The 17,851-nt window shown below is 39.7% G+C and overlaps 1 protein-coding gene and 1 pseudogene across 1 annotated transcript in view; both read right to left on the reverse strand.

The window, feature by feature from the left end:
• Positions 1-17,851, reverse strand: part of GRAMD1C (GRAM domain containing 1C) — a 98,737-nt gene that overhangs the window by 53,210 nt on the left and 27,676 nt on the right. Inside the window, exons 3-6 of the mRNA XM_074404342.1 lie at positions 17,287-17,371; positions 11,477-11,580; positions 10,346-10,441; positions 3,687-3,767 (exon numbers count right to left, since the gene is read on the reverse strand). Coding sequence (XP_074260443.1) covers positions 3,687-3,767; positions 10,346-10,441; positions 11,477-11,580; positions 17,287-17,371 — 366 coding nt within the window. The remainder of the gene's footprint in view (positions 1-3,686; positions 3,768-10,345; positions 10,442-11,476; positions 11,581-17,286; positions 17,372-17,851) is intronic.
• On the reverse strand, positions 980-1,879 carry LOC101040386 (myosin regulatory light polypeptide 9 pseudogene; annotated as a pseudogene).

Genomic DNA, 17,851 nt, shown 5'->3' on the forward strand with positions numbered 1-17,851 from the left:
AAAGAATACTACGTGAAGAACTGGTGTTAATTCTACTGTAAACAGCTGGTTCACCAATGAAGCCATCTGGGCCTGGGCTTTTCTTTGTGGTAGGTTCTTTATTACTAATTCCATCTCTTTTCTTGTTATAGGTCTTAGGCAAATTCTCTCTTTCTACTTGAGTCAATTTTGGTAGTTTGTGACTTTCTAAGTAGTTGTCCATTTCATATAGGGTAAACAATTTGTTGCATACAATTATTCATAATATTTCCTTATAATTTTCTTATTTGTGTAAGATCAGTAGTATTTTCAACACTTTCAGGCCTGAATTTTATAATTTTAGTCTTCTCTCATTTTTTTCTTGGTTAATCTAGCTAAAGGTTTGTCAGTTTTCATTTTTTATTAAGAAACAACTTTTGGGCCAGGCGCAGTGGCTCACGCCTGTAATCCCAGCACTTTGGGAGGCCAAGGCAGGTGGATCACCCGAGGTCAGGGTTAGAGACCAGCCTGACCAATATGGTGAAACCCCATCTCTACTAAAAATACCAAAAATTAGCCAGGCATGGTGGCATATGCCTGTAGTCCCAGCTACTTGGGATGCTGAGGCAGAAGAATTGCTTGAACCTGGGAGGCAGAGGTTGTAGTGAGCCAAGATCGTGCCACCACAGCACTCCAGTCTAGGCTACAGAGCAAGACTCTGTCTCAAAAAAAAAAAAAAAAAGAAAGAAAGAAAAGAAAAGAAACAACTTGATTCTGTTGTCTATTTTTCTTTTCTTTTCTTTTCTTTTTTTCAGTGCTCAGCACTCTATTGGAGATTCTGCCTCCTTTGGGGCAGATGTCCCTGCTGCCCGAGACTCCTGAGCATGCTCCCATGGCAGGTGGTGTGTTCTGAGTGGGTGTGCAGCAGTGGCCGGTCAAGGTGTAGGGACGGGACCTTGGTGAGCTTCTGTTTGTGTGGGGATGCCCGTGAAGTGGTATTGACCCCAAGACTCAGGGTCCCCTTCCTCCTCAGGGAGCAGCCCGGGAATGGGCCTTTCCTCTGTGCCTCCAGGTCCTACCCTCCAGCCCATGTCCCCAGAAGGTGGTCTTTCCTTAGAGGGGTCAGACACCAGCCCAGGGCTCTGGAGTCACGGTGGGAACACTTGCCTCAGCCCGGCACGTGCATCTCCTGGCCTGTTTCCTCCATGGGAGCTGGGACCCTAGCCCCTCAAAGCGGGGATCCCTGAGCGAGGGTCATGGGCAAGGAGCTGGTATGGATGAGTGTGTGTGGGGAGGGGTGACTGGCAGGGGCCGGGGTGTCGGGGGGCTGGGTGGCCTAGTCGTCTCTGTCCTTGGCACCATGTTTGAGGATGCGGGTGAACTCCACGTAGTTGAAGTTGCCTTTCTTGTCAATGGGTGCCTCCCGGTACATCTCGTCCACTTCCTCATCTGTGAAGCGATCACCCACGGTGGTCAGCAGCTCCCGGAGGTGGTCCTCATGGATGAAACCTGAGGCTTCCTTGTCGAAGCAGGCAAAGGCATTGTGGATCACGTCCTCGGGGTCCATGCTGTTGAGCTTCTCCCCAAACATGGTGAGGAACATGGTGAAGTTGATGGGCCCTGGGGCCTCGCTCATCATGTCCTCCAGGTATTCGTCTGTCGGGTTCTTCCCCAGCGAGGCCAGCATGTCATGCAGGTCCTCCTTGTCAATGAAGCCATCACGGTTCTGGTCGATCATGTTGAAAGCCTCCTTAAGCTCCTGGATCTGGGACCGGTCAAACATTGCAAAGACATTGGATGTGGCCTGCTGTGGCCACTTCTTGGTGGTCTTGGCTTTGGCCCGCTTGCTGGACATCTTGGCTTCAGGTGGGTGGGGCTTCTCTGGTACGGAGAAGGCGCTCAGGCTCGCTGGATCTGTTGTCTATTTTTCTCTTCTTCACTTCATTCATTTCTGCTATAATCTTTATTATTTCCTTGCTGCTTCTTCCTTAGAGTTTAGTTTGCTGTACTTTTTCTAATTTCTTAAGGCAGAAATACAGGTTGGTTCACCATCATTCTTTTTTAATATAAATGTTTACAGTTATAAATTTCCTTCTAAATACTGCTTTAGCTGCATCCCATAAGTTTTGGTATGTTATGTTTTTGTTTACATCTAACCCAAAGTATTTGCTAATATTCTTCATGATTTCTTCTTTTACCCATTGGTTATTTAGGAGTATTCTGTTTAATTTCCACTTTTTGTGAATTTTCCAAAAGTCCTTCTGTTATTTATTTCTAATTTCATGTCATTGTGCTCAGAGAACACATTTAGTATTATTTCAATGCTTTTAAAGGTACTGATGCTTGTTTTATGACCTAGCATATCTTCTATTCTGGAGAATATTGAGAATGTTTCATGTGCACTTGAAAAGGGTGTATATATTCTGCTATTATGGGGTAGAGTGTGTCAAAGATGTCTTTTAGTTGGTCTATAGTGGTGTTCAAGTCTTATATTTCCTTGTTGATCTTCTGTCCAATTATTCTATCCACGATTGAAAGTGGGGTATTGAATTCTCCAACATTTTTTGTTAATTATATTTTAAACAAATAGAGATAGGGTTTCGCCATGTTCCCAGGCTGGCCCTGAACTCCTGGACTCAGGCAATCCACCAACCTCAGCCTCCCAAAGTACTAGGATTACAGGCATGAGCCATCACACCCGGCCCCAAGTTTTACTGTTGAATTGTCTGTTTCCCTTCAATTCTGCCAATTTTTGCTTTGCATATTTTGCGGCTCTGTACAAGGTCTATATATGTTTACGATTGTTGTGAATTCCAGATGAATTGACCCTTTATTCTTCTTTGTCTCTAATAATTTTTTTCTTAAAGTTTATTTTGTCTGATATTACTACATTCACTTCTGTTCTGATTTGATTACTGTTTGTGTGGTGTATCATCTTCCTTTTACTTTCAATCTATTTGTGCCTTTGAATCTAATTTGTCTCTTATATATAGTATATAATTCAGTCCTGTTTTTTGTTTGTTTGTTTGTTGAGACAGGGTTTCACTCTGTCACCCAGGCTGGAGTGCTATGGCACAATCATGGCTCACTGTAGCCTCGACCTCCCGGGCTCAGGTGATCCTCCCACCTCAGCCTCCCCCTCGACCTCCCTGGGACTACAGGTGAACATCACCATGCCCAGCGAATTTTTGTATTTTTTGTAGCAACAGGAATTTGCCATGTTGCCCAAGCTGGTCTCAAATTCTTAGGCTCAAGCAGTCTACCCACCTCGGCCTCCCAAAGTGCTAGGGAGCCACCATGCCTTGCTTGGTTCACGTATTTTTTCATTCTGCCTATCTCTGTCTTTTGGTTGCAGTGTTTAATCCACATATGTTTAATGACCATTTAGCTATTTGTTTTCTACACGTCCTGTGTCATCTTTGTCCCCGTGTCCCATCATTACTGCCTTCCTATGTATTAAAAACATATTTTCTAGTGTTATCATTTTAATTCCTTTGATGTTTCTTTTACTACATATATTTTTATTTATTTTCTTGGTGGTTAGCCTGGGGATTATAATTAACAACTTGTAACCACAGATCTTGCTTTGCTTGAAGTTTCTACTTAGAATTTCAATTGTCCAGTCAAATTTAGTTAAGAAAAAAATGAGCTCTTCAGTTCACAACTACTATTAGATACACAACAGGAGGTTCTTATAATAAGCAACTGCCTCTGATATGAACACTTACCTTATCTAATAACACATTCTGCCACAACCTAAAGATACTGAGGTAACTTCTATCCCTGGCACCAAAAGATGTGAAGAAAAACTGCAAAGAAAAATAATAGGACAATTTTAGTGTCATGGAAAATAAGAGGAGAGTATCTGTCATGAAGGTCTATGGGAACTTCCTTATGATTAAAACAAACTAGTAGGTCAACACTGCCTACTTTGTATACTATTTTTATTTAACATTTTATTATAATAGAAGAAACGCAGGTAGTTGCTATATGAACAAGGTATCTTTGCAAATTGTGTCTTTCAATAAACACAATTTTGTCAGTATTTACTAGCAATGGGGACATAAGTAGGTAGCTATTTATGTTTATTAGTTTATTGAAATCAATCTAAACAAAATCATTAAAAAATGAAAACTTTATTTTATTCTGAACTTTGCAAAGAGATATGAATTGGTTGCCATTTGAGCCAAGTATACACAAAGAATAAGAAAAAAATACATGTGGATTTTAGAGATAGATTTAAGGGTCTTAATTTTTAATTGTATCAGTTTTCATGGTCTACTAAAAACTCCAGAAATACCTCTCTCTGCTAATTATAGATATAAACCACCCATGCTAACACTGCACTTTTATTTGAATGCCATAGAAGAAAAGTAGCATGTTTCAATATATAATTCCACATTTTAGTTAGTTAATTTTTGCAAAGTCATATTTTAAAATAGGCTTTTATAAGAAAATGCAACAAGGCAGCACTAAATACAGTCTTCTCAGTGTGTTACCTCTTCCAGTTCCCTAGTTAGTGACCTTTCATGGCTGAGCAGTTACCCTTAGGAAGGAGAAAGCTCAGTTTTGTGCTGGATTAAGTTATTTTATTAAGTAAAACATCAAACAGATAATATTTTGCATGTTAATGCTTTTCATAGAAAGATTTTAGAGTGCTATTTTCTAATTCATTAAATTGAAACTTTGCTATACATTCTTCAGAAAGCAAAACTTTTTACAAAGAAGATATATCCAGGATCTTTTCCAAATAGAATTATATACATAATATGTGACCTAATAATCACTTGCTGTTCCCTATTCCCTTTTCTTAGGCCTAATTGTTTTGCCTAATTATAATAATCTTACAGTCCGTCATTCAGATACATAAATTCAAAAATTCTCCTAGTCTATCTCATTTTCACTACTGCAATATTCTTGCTAATTTCCACTTCTTCTACTAAATAGCTTAGTATTAAGTTTATCTACTCTCAGGCACAACCACCACATTCCCAACTCCTTAAATCACCCAGCTTTCTGGATAATCTACATAAATTACTACCGTTCTTTTATTCCTTGCTAGATATCCAACCTCGAAAACATATTAATAAATCTTGATTCGGCTGGGTGGGGTGGCTTACACCTGTAATTCCAGCACTTTAGGAGTTCAAGGCAAGCAGATCACCTGAGGTCAGGAGTTAAGACCAGCCTGACCACATGGTGAAACCCTGTCTTGACTAAAAATACAAAAATTAGCTGGGCGTGGTGTTGCATGCCTGTAGTCACAGATTTTTGGGAGGCTGAGGCTGAAGAATTGCTTGAACCTGGTGCAGTAAGCCAAGATTGCGCCACTGCATTCCAGTCTGCGCAACAGTGTGAGACTCCATCTCAAATAAATAAATTAAATAAATAAATAAGGCCGGGCTCAGTGTCTCACGCCTGTAATCCCAACAGTTTGGGAGGCTGAGGTGGGCGGATCACAAGGTCAGGAGATGGAGATCATCCTGGCTAACACTGTGAAACCCCGTCTCTACTAAAAATACAAAAAAAAATTAGCCAGGTGTGGTGGAAGGCGCCTGTAAACCCAGCTACTCGGGAGGCTGAGGCAGGAGAATCACTTGAACCCAGGAGGCAGAGGTCGCAGTGAGCCGAGATTGGGTCACTGCACTCCAGCCTGAGAGACAGAGCAAGACTCTTGTCTCAAAGTAAATAAATAAAAATAAATAAATAAATAAATATCATAACGTAACTCTTGATTCAATAATAGCCTTCTTATGAGTTTGGGAAGAGTTCTGGCTGATGATATCTCCAAGCTGCTGGGGCACAGAACATATTCTAGAACCTAAAACACCTAAAATTGTTATGATTAATCTTCCTTTCATCACAGAGCATATAAAAGGGGTGAATATTTAGTTGTACAGAATTTATTACCACGATGATGGAAAAATGAAATCATTGAGTTAACGTAGTGAGGAAGTTAAGACCAGGGTCTCTGCAATTAAATGAAGTGGGTTTACATTCCTGTTCTATCACCTATTGTTAGTTCTGTGAATTGGGTCACTTTTCTTTTCTTTAGTTTTCTCATCTGCTAAATGAGAATTATCATAGTGGATATTTATAAGAAATAAGAAAATATACGTAAAGAACTTAAGGCAGTGTCTAGATTACAGTAACTGTTTGGTAAATGTTGTCTGTTACTGTCATTATTAAAATTTCAATGCTTGATCCTGAAATTCTAATACATACGTGAGAAACAGTCACACGTGAGCTTAACGGGGCATGGTTAGGCTGTTCACTGCAGCACTGTTTGTAATAACAAAATATTAGAAATAAACTAATTGTAAAGGAAATCATGGTATAGCCATTCTATGAAATACTATACAGCACTTTTGAAAAAAGAAATACTATACAGCACTTTTGAAAAAAGGTCTATCTACATGTGCTGACCTACAATTGCAGGAGATAATGTTTCGTTTTTTAAAAACGGAGCTGATGAAATGATTGAAAATAAGATTACATTTACTTTTTTTTTTAAAAAAGAGCAAAACTATACATTTATATACCCATGCCTGGTATGTAACTACAAAGGAAGGAAGCCTGAAAAGATACATACCAAACTGATAGCATCTGCCTCTAGAAAGAAAATGGAATTGGTGATTATGGGTATGGAATGAAGATGTTAGTTTTGAACTTGTTGGATGATTTTGTTAAAAAAAAAAATGAAAAGGTATATTATACATTAATTGTAAAACAAAGAATATTTAAATCTTCCTCTTTCCTTCCTGAACAGTTCAGCCCTACAGCTGTTGGTGGAAAAGAGAAAAGTAGGCATCCACGCTAGGAGTGTGGGTGGGGACAGAGGAGCTGCAGTAGCCTAAAGCAGAGTGTCCAAACCAGAAAAGAATGAAGAGGTCATCCCCAAGGAAAGGTTGCCCATGTGGAGTGTCAGAGCCCAAGTGAGTAGGGGTCTCCACATACGGGGATGGTGTGGAGAACTGTGTTAGAACAAGAACAGAGTGAAAAAAGTATGGGGGAGTCAGAGCACAAAGAGGATGACCATGTAAAGGGGTAGTTTTGTGTGTGGTGTCAAGTGCCAAAGACCAAACACGGTGAAGAGTGGCCACGAATGAGCATGCCCTACAATGACATGTCACCACAGCAGGTGAGGCGGCATAGTGTTATGGAGTCCATGAGGGTGGTCTTGTGCTGGGGTATCAGAGCCTAAGCAGGGTGGGAAGAGCAAGCACACACAGTGACAAATTGGCACAAGCAGGGAACAGAGGGTGTCCCTGTAGAGGGCAATCTGGCAGAGGGTAAAGCAACTTGGCATGGAGCATCAGCCCAAGCAGGATAAAGAGTTTTTCTGTTTGTTTGTTTTTTGTTTTTGTTTCATTTTCTTTTGCACTACACTGCAGCCTGGGCGGTGGAGTCTCACTCTGTCGCCCAGGCTGGAGTGCAATGGCACATTCTTGGCTCACTGCAATCTCTGCCTCCCGAGTTCCAGTGATTCTTCTGCCTTAGCCTCTTGAGTAGCTGGGACTACAGGCGTGCGCCACCAAGCCCAACTAATTTTTGTATTTTTAGGAGAGAAGGGATTTCACCATACTGGCCAAGCTGTTCTCAAACTCCTGACCTTGTGATCTGCTGGCCTCTACCTCCCAAAATGCTGAGATTATGGGTGTGAGCCACCATGCCAGATGGAGAGTTTTTACATGATGAGAGCTTCTAGGTTGTGGTGTGATGGGCAGCACCCTGATTCTAACTGTCAGAAACCAAGTTGGTAATGAGCATCCCTGTGGGAGGGAGTGGCAGTGGAGATAAAGATTGATTACACAAAGGCTTAATGGTTAAATAAATAACTATATTAAGGATAATGGGAGCCTGGTTTCTCACAGCCAGGGAAGGGAGTTACAAATATGGAAAGGAAGAAAACAAAAATAAACTCTGTGGTGTTAGATGGGACTTGGAGGTTCTAATGTGAATTCATGGTTTTGGATGGATGGATGGATGGATGGATGGATGGACAGATGGATAAACAGATGTATAAGTGAGTGTGTGTGTGTGTGTGTGTGTGTGTGTGTATTATGCATATGTGTGTGTAATTATATACATTTAATGTATACCCTTATTATGCCACCTTATTTAGGGTTTGAAAATAGTGATACCCCTCCCCTAGCCCCATAGCAATGAACACACTGGCTTCTTTCAGTTTCCCCTAAAAGAAATCAGGATTCCCTGTAGAAGTGGCTGATCCCAGGGCTGGGGCAGGGAAAGCCTGAAATATCCTGTGCCAAAAAAAATAGGAAAATGCTCAAACACACTGAGAATACTCAAAAGGATACTGGAGCCAGCTTGAAGGGGCTCCCACTGGCCAAATTTGGGACAATTTGACCACAAAATACATAATCATAGTAATGGCTTATAATTCATTGAATAAGATAAGAAATCACCAGTTTATACTGACATAAGCAAATGAGTGAATAAATTTAAAGTATGATAAGAATGGTATATCTACATGGTTTCAAAATACCTTCCCCAAAACACTTATTACTACAAAAGAAAATAGATTATAAAGTCTGCACCACCTTAATCAAATATTCAAAGTAAATATCACCAGTAATGGTACAAATTAAAATCATGTGCCATCTGATAGAATGTAGTGGTGAGAACAGAGCCTCATTTCTGTGTATTTTTTCCAAAATTGCATAACGTAAATTTAATCACAAGGGAACATCAGACAAATACAAATTGAGGGATATCCTACAAAATAACTGACCTGTAATCTTTAAAAGTGTCAAGGACATAAAAGTCAAGAAAAGATTAAGGAACTCATCCAGGAAATTAAAGAGCATGATTACTAAATGTCACGTGTAATTCTGAACTGAGTCTGTTTGCTATGAAGGACATCACTGAGATAATTATGGAAACTGAATGGGGTCTAAGAATTGAACGATGGTAACAGATCAGTGACAATTATTCAATGTTGGTGGTTATATTGTGGTTATATAGAAGAATGTCTTTGTTGGAAGTACGTGCCAGAATATCTAAGGTGATGAAGGATCAGAGTGAGAATTTATTCCAAATTAGTGTAGGGGCAAAAGTTCTTTGTACTGCATCTGGAAGTGTTCTGTAGGGACAAGACTGTTTAAAAATAAAAATAGCCAGGCTCAGTGGTGCACAACTGAAGTCCCAGCTACTTGGGAAGCTGAGGTTGGAGGATCACTTGAACCCAAATGCTCAAGGCCAGCCTGTGCAACACAGCAAGACCCTGTCTCTAAAAAAAGAGTAAGATAAATTTTAAAATGCATTTAAAAGAATCTCCACAAGATGAAAAAGTATAATTACAAAGATTTAATGTCATGGTACTAATTATCTCTCCCCACTTCCCCCAAAACTCTCCCTGTCTCTTCCTTTCTCTCCCTAGCCCTCCTCTTTTATACTCTTTCTTTTTTTCATCTTTCCTTCCTTCATCTCCTCCTTTTTCTTTCTTCTTCCTTTTCCTTTCTCATCACTACGCTTCTAATGTCTCACACACAGGGTCCTAACCAATTTTCCAGGTGATTAAGAAATATTCTTGATATATCCCTACTAAGACACAGCAGATATTATGGGTGAATAATAAAAATTATGTCAGTTAAAGATAATTGCCATTTTTAAAAAAAAGAATACAATGGTTAGTGTTTATGTGTATGCTATCCAAATCTCTGTTCACCAGAAGCATTTTTTATTAGTTGCTATTGTGCAGCTATTACAGACTGAAAAATACTCATGGAATTATTATTTAGAAATAAGGACATTTTGCTAATGTTATCCTACCTACCTCTTACAATGAAAAAAAAAATGAAAAATAAGGGTGAAAGTTCCCTGTAACCTATAAAGTACAAAAAATGTCAGCAGTCATTTAATTAACCACTAATATAACTGCATACAGAATTCTAGTATTAAACATATGTCTATCGCCGGGCACGGTGGCTCCCGCCTGTAATCCCAGCACTTTGGGAGGCCGAGGCGGGCGGATCACGAGGTCAAGAGATCGAGACCATCCTGGCCAACATGGTGAAACCCCGTCTCTACTAAAAATACAAAAAAATTAGCTGGGCGTGGTGGCGCACGCCTGTGGTCCCAGCTACTCGGGAGGCTGAAGGAGGAGAATTGCTTGAACCCGGGAGGCGGAGGTTGCAGTGAACCGAGGTCGCACCATTGCACTCCAGCCCGGCGCCTGGTGACAGAGTGAGACTCTGTCTCAAAAACAAAAAAACAAAAAAACAAAAAACAAAAACAAAAACTATACGTCTATCAGATACTCCTAACTCCAAGAAGAACTACCTATATACCCAACATGGTTGATGAGTATGAGGCAGATTTTCTTCACATTATGTAATATAACAAAGGTAGAAAAGTCTTTCACCTTTTCACTTTCTGTAATTATCTGGATAGCATTTGGGATGAGTCGAGCAGTTTTCTCCTTGGTCATGAAGGTTATATTCTTTAAAGCAATAGAAATCTAAACACACAAAAGAATTTTTTAAATGGATTTTTCAGAAACATACACAATACAAAATGCCAAGTATCACATCAATGTAATCCAGAATATTCAACTTCTTAGTTGAATATTCTTCAGGTTTTTCAACCTGAAGGAATTAATAAGTACATGCTTGCATTCTCTGAGAAAAACAAGGAGGTAAGCACTTTTCCCTGAAGTCTTCTCCCCCATCAACTCCTCTATCTAACATTAGGACAAAGTGTGAAAAGACATGTGGGTGTTCATGTTCCACATTAACACACAAACAAAAACCAGACAGTCTGTCACTTAAGACGTGGTTTTGGCAGCCATTAAGATATATGTTCAAGCTCTTTTCAACTAAATATCTTTCTCTAACTATACTTATGGAGTTCAATGTATTAAATCAGAAAAATAGGCTGGGAGTGGTGGCTCACGCCTGTAATCCCAGCACCTCGGGAGGCCAAGGCGGGCGGATCACAAGGTCAAGAGATCGAGACCATCCTGGCCAACATGGTGAAACCCCATGTCAAAAAAAATAAAAATAAGCCGGGCGCGGTGGCTCAAGCCTGTAATCCCAGCACTTTGGGAGGCCGAGGCGGGTGGATCACGAGGTCAAGAGATCGAGACCATCCTGGTCAACATGGTGAAACCCCGTCTCTACTAAAAATACAAAAAATTAGCTGGGCTTGGTGGCGCGTGCCTGTAATCCCAGCTACTCAGAAGGCTGAGGCAGGAGAATTGCCTGAACCCAGGAGGCGGAGGTTGCGGTGAGCCGAGATCGCGCCATTGCACTCCAGCCTAGGTAACAAGAGCAAAACTCCGTCTCAAAAAAAAAAATAAATAAAAATAAAAATAAAAATAAATAAAAAATATACACTTATATATACAATACATTTGTACTTATATGCACACTATTATAGATGCAAATATATATATATAAATTTACTTTGAAATCATCTAAAGTATACTGTAGAAGAACTATATATATTTCTATGCAATTATTTGTATCAACAAACCAAATGCAAAATGTCTTACTGTAGTTTCCCATCTGAAGATGTTGCTATAGAAACATAGCCAGTTTTCTGAAAGGTATAGTCGTCCCTGAAGCAAAATGTCCCTCTGAAGAGCACAAGCATAATCTATATACACAAAAATAAGAGACACTTTATTCACAAAAATCTGAGAAACTAAGAGATCTTATACTATATTTCAAAACAGGGAAAGTCATCACTTTTTGTTCATTAGTTCATTAATTCATTCACTCCTTCATATACATACTTTGAACATCATATGTCAGATATTTTGCTGTTCACTAGGATTAGCAGAAATGGCTCCTGCCTTCATAGAACACAACGTACAGGGAAGGCAGAAAATAAATACAAAAATAAATACCATAATGACCCACGTGTAGAGAAAGCTATGAGAGCATATAACAAGAGCTATGCAGGTATAAGAGCGCAGGGCAGAGAGTGTATATCAGGAAAGATTCTCCTAAAAAAACACTGATCTCAAACATGAAAAGATCAATAAAGGGTCAGCAGAATCATGAGGGAACAGCACATGCAAAGGCCTTTTGGTAGAAAGAAACACAGCACATTTGAGGAACTATTAGATCTTTGAGCTGCAGAAGCTAGATCATGTAAAGTCTCACAAGTCATGGTATACTGTTGTCATCATGAGATGCCACCAATGACCTTTAAGTGGAAGGAATAGGAACAGATGTGTATAGTTTATTCACATTGTGAAAATTAATTCTATCAGTTGGAAGTCCAGAAAAAAGTTGACAGTGATTCAGACCAGAAGGTGACCATGTTAAGAGAAAGAGAAGCTAGATTAAGACATATTTAGGGGGTAATATTGATGGCAAATTGGTGATTGATCGAACCAGAGTAAAGAGGGGTCAAAGATGACTCAGAAAATCATACACATTTTAAGTCAGTTTCAAAGTTGTTTCTCTTGGCTGGGCACAATGGCTCACACCTGTGATCCCAGCACTTTGGGAGGCTGAGGTGGGCAGATCATTTGAGGTCAGAAGTTTGAGACCAACCTGGCCAACATGAGGAAACCCTTTCCATTAAAAATACAAAAATTAGCCTGGCATGGTGGCAGGCACCTGTAATCCCAGCTACTTGGGAGGCTGAGGCAGGAGAATCACTTGAGCCTGGGAGGCGGAGGTTGCACTGACCTGAGATCACGCCATTGCACTCCAGCCTGGGCAAGAGAGCAAGACTCCATCTCCAAAAGAAAAAAAAAAATGATTCTCTCCACCTCACCACTAAAGTCCAGCAAAATCAAGCCTGCATGCCAAACAAGTTAATACCATGCTTCTAAGGTTAAGAACTGGTTTTGTGACAAATGTAAACTATATTGCTAAATTCTTTTTTTTTTTTTTTTTTTTTTTTTTTTTGAGACGGAGTTTCGCTCTTGTTACCCAGGCTGGAGTGCAATGGCGCGATCTCGGCTTACCGCAACCTCCGCCTCCTGGGTTCAGGCAATTCTCCTGCCTCAGCCTCCTGAGTAGCTGGGATTACAGGCACGCACCACCATGCCCAGCTAATTTTTTGTATTTTTAGTAGAGACGGGGTTTCACCATGTTGGCCAGGATGGTCTCGATCTCTTGACCTCGTGATCCACCCGCCTCGGCCTCCCAAAGTGCTGGGATTATAGGCTTGAGCCACCACGCCCGGCTATTGCTAAATTCTTAATAATGTAAGACATAAAGGGCTGCTATGAGGAGATTTAGCATAACTGCTAAATTTTAAAACCCTACAAAATAATTAGCAATTTTAGGTAGATGTTGCATAAATCTCAAAATGTTCCCATTTAGTCATGTTAAATGTCTAAGCAAATACTAAAAATTGAGCAAAGTAATTCAGTCTTTCACAATCCTTCCATCAGCAAAATAAAACTGAGGTGCCACCAAACAAAATTTTATTGTAAATAATTAAGCAGATTAGGTTACCCATTAACTAGCATTCATCACTAAAACAGAGATTGGGCTAAAGGTCACCTTGAAATATCCTGAATTTTTTTTCCAAACCACCAAAACATTTTATCAGTTCAGGTTCAGATCAGAAATACCTAGCTGACATAAAACACATATTGCAGCCAGGCGCGGCCTGTAATCCAGCACTTTGGGAGGCCAAGACAGGCAGATCACGAGGTCAGGAATTCGAGACCAGCCTGACCAATATGGTGAAACCCTGTCTCTACCAAAAATACAAAAATTAGGTGCGGTGGTGGGTGCCTGTGATCCCAGCTACTCAGGAGGCTGAAGCACAAGAATCGCTTGAACCCAGGAGGCGGAGGCTGTAGTGAACTGAGATCATGCCATTGCACCCTAGTCTGGGCAACAGAGTAAGACTCTGTCTCCAAAAACAAACAAACAGACAAACAAAAAAAACAGAACTGAATATTATTAGGTCTCCCCTCCCCCAGGTTTCTGATTAAATAGTTCTGGGGTGAGTCTGTATGTCTAGTAAGCTCTCAGGTACTGACAGCATTGCTAGTCTATAGACCACACTTTAGGAACCATTGTATTATTTTACATTAACTATGTTTAAAGGCATAGTAACCATCTGGATTATTTTAACTGAAGACTATTTGATATACATCAGCAGACTTTTGTTGTTGCTGCTGTTGTTTCGAGACAGGGTTTCACTCTTTCACCCAGGCTGGAGTGCAGTGATGTGATCTCAGCTCACTGCAACCTCCACCTTCTGGGTTCAAGTGATGTCTCAGCCTTCTGAGTAGCTGGGATTACAAGTGTGTGCCACCACACCTGGCCAAATCTTGTATTTTTAGTAGAGACGGGGTTTCACTATGTTGTCCAGTTTGGTCTGGAACTTCAGGCCTCAAGCGATCTGCCTGACTTGGCCTCCCAAAGGGCTGGAATTATAGGCATAAGCCATCGTGCCTGGCCTCTGTGGTTTTTAAAAATGGCTTCCCTAAAATGGGTATGTTTATTGTAATAAATTTATACTTCAATAAAATTGATTTTTTTAAAAATGGCCTCTTGGCTGGGTGCAATGGCTCAGGCCTGTAATCCCAGCACTTTAGGAGGCCAAGACGGGCAGATCACTGAGGTCAGGAGTTCAAGACCAGCCTGCCCAACATGGCGAAACCTCATCTCTACTAAAAATATAAAAATTAACCAGATGTAGTGGTGCATGCCTGTAATCCCAGGTACTTGGGACTGGAGGCTGAGGCATGAGAATCACTTGAAACTGGGAGGCAGAGGTTGCAGTGAGCCAAGATCATACCACTGCACTCCAGCCTGGGCAACAGAGCAAGACTCCATCTCAAAAAAAAAAAAAAGCAATGAAGTGGATTCACTGTTGTGCAAATAAAAAAGAGACCTTAATCTTTCCTCCTTGCTGGAAAAAAAGAGAAAAAAAGAGATCTAGGCAAAATTCAAAACAATAATCACAGTCTGACCCTATTTAAGTTTTTTTCTATATGTATAATCCTAAATACTTATAGAAATTTTCTGAAATTATACCTAAGAAATTACTAACACTGATTATCTCCCAGGAAGAACATTGAAGTGGTTGTAAGGATCACTCAATTTTCACTTTATGTCTTTATGCAGCATTTAAAAATTTTACCATGGGATTATATTAGTTCCAATAAACAATATTTTTAAAAATTGCTTTAATTCATTATTATGATATTTATTGAGCTGAACTGTCTAAAAATTCACTGAGTTCTAGACATTGAATTAAGCATTTCCCAAGGGTACCAAAAAATCTGAGAAATTCATATAAATAACATGTTTTCATTTTTATTTGAGACAAAGTCTTGTTCTGTTACCCAGGCTGGAGTGCAGTGGTATGATCTCTGCTCACTGCAACCTCCACTTCATGAGCTCAAGCAATCCTCCCACCTCAGCCTCCCTAATAGCTGGCACTACAGGTACATGCCACCATGCTAAGCTGATTTTTGTATTTTTAGCAGAGACAAGGTCTTACTAGTTGTCCAGGATGGTCCGAACTCCTGTGCTCAAGCAATCCACCCACCTCAGCCTCCCAAAGTGTTGGGATTACAGGCGTGAGCCACCACACCCAACCTAAATAAATATTTTAAATTAAATATATACTAAAACTTAGCTGTGTAGTTTTATTGTCATGAGTACATATTAAGCTTATAGTAAAAATTAAAGTGCTTTTTAAAGGAAAAGGATGAAATTTTTCCTCTTAAAGCCTACTTCAAAAAAATCTATGTGAAGAATTACATATATAATTATTTAGCCCTAGAACACTATGTGAAGTTGCTCTATGAGTACATCTGTTAGAGAGTGTATTTTTCTGGAGACAGTTGGTATATATTGAACATCAAGTTTAAATTTTCCATCCAATTTGATTCACCTAAATCACTGTGACAAATCATTTTTTTAAGTTCTATTAGTACTTAATGTGTGTGTGTGTGTGTGTGTGTGTGTGTGTCTGTGTGTGTGTGTGTGTGTGTGAGTCAAGGTCTCACTTTGTTCCCCAGGCTGGTCTCAAACACCTGGCCTCAGGCAATCCCTCAGCCTCCCAAAGTGCTGGGATTATAGGTATGAGCCACCACACCCAGACAAAAAACAAATACATCCTTATAAGTCAGAAATCACTCTTCCCCGAATTACAATTGAGTTTTACATTGTCTAATTATGATAAGATGCTGATGATCTTTTTTTAAATTTTAATTATTATGGATACTGAATGGTTGTTACATGTTTATGGAGTAATGTGATATACTGGAATAAGCACATATTTTGCAATGATCAAATCAAAGTAATTGAGATATCCATCACTTGAACTATTTATCATATCTTTGTATTAGAAACATTCCAATTCCACTCTTTTGGCTATTTTGAAATACATACTAAAGTCTCCCCATGTGATACTGAACACTAGATCGTATTCTTTCTAACTAACTGTATTCTTGTACTTATTAACCAGCTCCTTTTTATCTTCCCTTCTCAGTACCCTTCCCAGCTCTCTGGTAACCATCATCTCTCTCTCTCTCTCTCTCTCTCTCTCTCTCTCTCTCTCTCCACTACTCCTCTCTTTTTGAGTAAGGGTCTCATTCTGTTGCCCATGCTAGAGTGCAGTGGCACCACCATAGCTCACTGCAGCCTCTAACTCCTGAGCTCAAGTGATTCTCTCATCTCAGTCTCTTGAGCAGCTGGGACTACAGGCACATACCACAACACCTGGCTAATTTTTTTTTTTTTTTTTTTTTATAATACAGACAGGATCTCACTATGTTGACCATGCTGGGCTGGAACTCCTTGGCTCAAGCAATGTTCCTGCCTCAGTCTTCCAAAGAGCTGGGATAATAGGCGTGAGCTACCACACCTGGCATCATTCTACTCTATCGCCGTTAAATCAATTTATTTTTAGCTCCCACGTATGAGTGAGAACATGGGATAACTGTCTTCCTGTGCCTGGCTTATTTCACATAACATAATAAAACTGGAGGCAGTTTTATTCACATTGCTGCAAGTGACAGCATTTCATTCTTTTTTGTGACTGAATAATATTCCATTGCATTTATGTGCCACGTTTTCTTTATCCATTCATCCAGTGATGGATACTTAGGTTGATTCCATATCTTGGGTATTGTCAATAGTGCTGCAATAAACATGCATGTGCAGATATCTCTTCAATATGTTAATTTCCTTTCTTTTGGATATCTACCCAGAAATGGGATTGCTGGGTCATAAGGATGTTCCTTATGTTGAAAATTATATTCTATCTAGAATAAAGGCCCAAATTTTATTACTGTCACTTAGCAGTTCCATTTTCATAATGAGGTAATACAACTTTTTTTTTTTTTTTGCAAATTTCTGTCTTTTTTACCTGCTATCAGCCTCTCTGTATCAGGTAGATGTGTGAACTGTCTTCTGTATTCTTCACTCCTGTCTTTATAGGTGGAACTTGAAATCTACAACAATAAAAAGATTACATTTCTGTATAATTGTAATTATGATGTCCTAGAAAAAAAAATATCAAGTGGAATTTAAAATCATATGCTTTCTATGCAATACTGTGTAATCCTTATATAAACAACCATATAAACATCTCAAAAACACCAAAAAGAAGCAAAGAAGACTACTTCCAGCCTGAGGAGATGAGGGGTCTGGCAATCCCCTCTACAAAAGCAAATATATAACTAGAAAAAAAAAACTTCAAAAATAATCATCTCAAACGACTGGACATTGACCAAAGGCATACAATACAATCAACTGAGAAGTATTTGTTCATGAAAATCCACTGAACTTAGGTAAAGATGGTGGAAGTCTGTGGCACTCTTTCCTGGGCCTGTTCCCATCGTCCTTCCTCCTTCACCTCTTAAGTCTATGTGGTAGTTCTTTGAGGGTGGGAATAGGTCATAAAAACTGGCAGCTATCTTAACAGAGAGGGT

This window comes from Saimiri boliviensis, chromosome 8 (genome assembly GCF_048565385.1).
Source record: "Saimiri boliviensis isolate mSaiBol1 chromosome 8, mSaiBol1.pri, whole genome shotgun sequence".
NCBI classification, from domain to species: Eukaryota; Metazoa; Chordata; class Mammalia; order Primates; family Cebidae; genus Saimiri; species Saimiri boliviensis.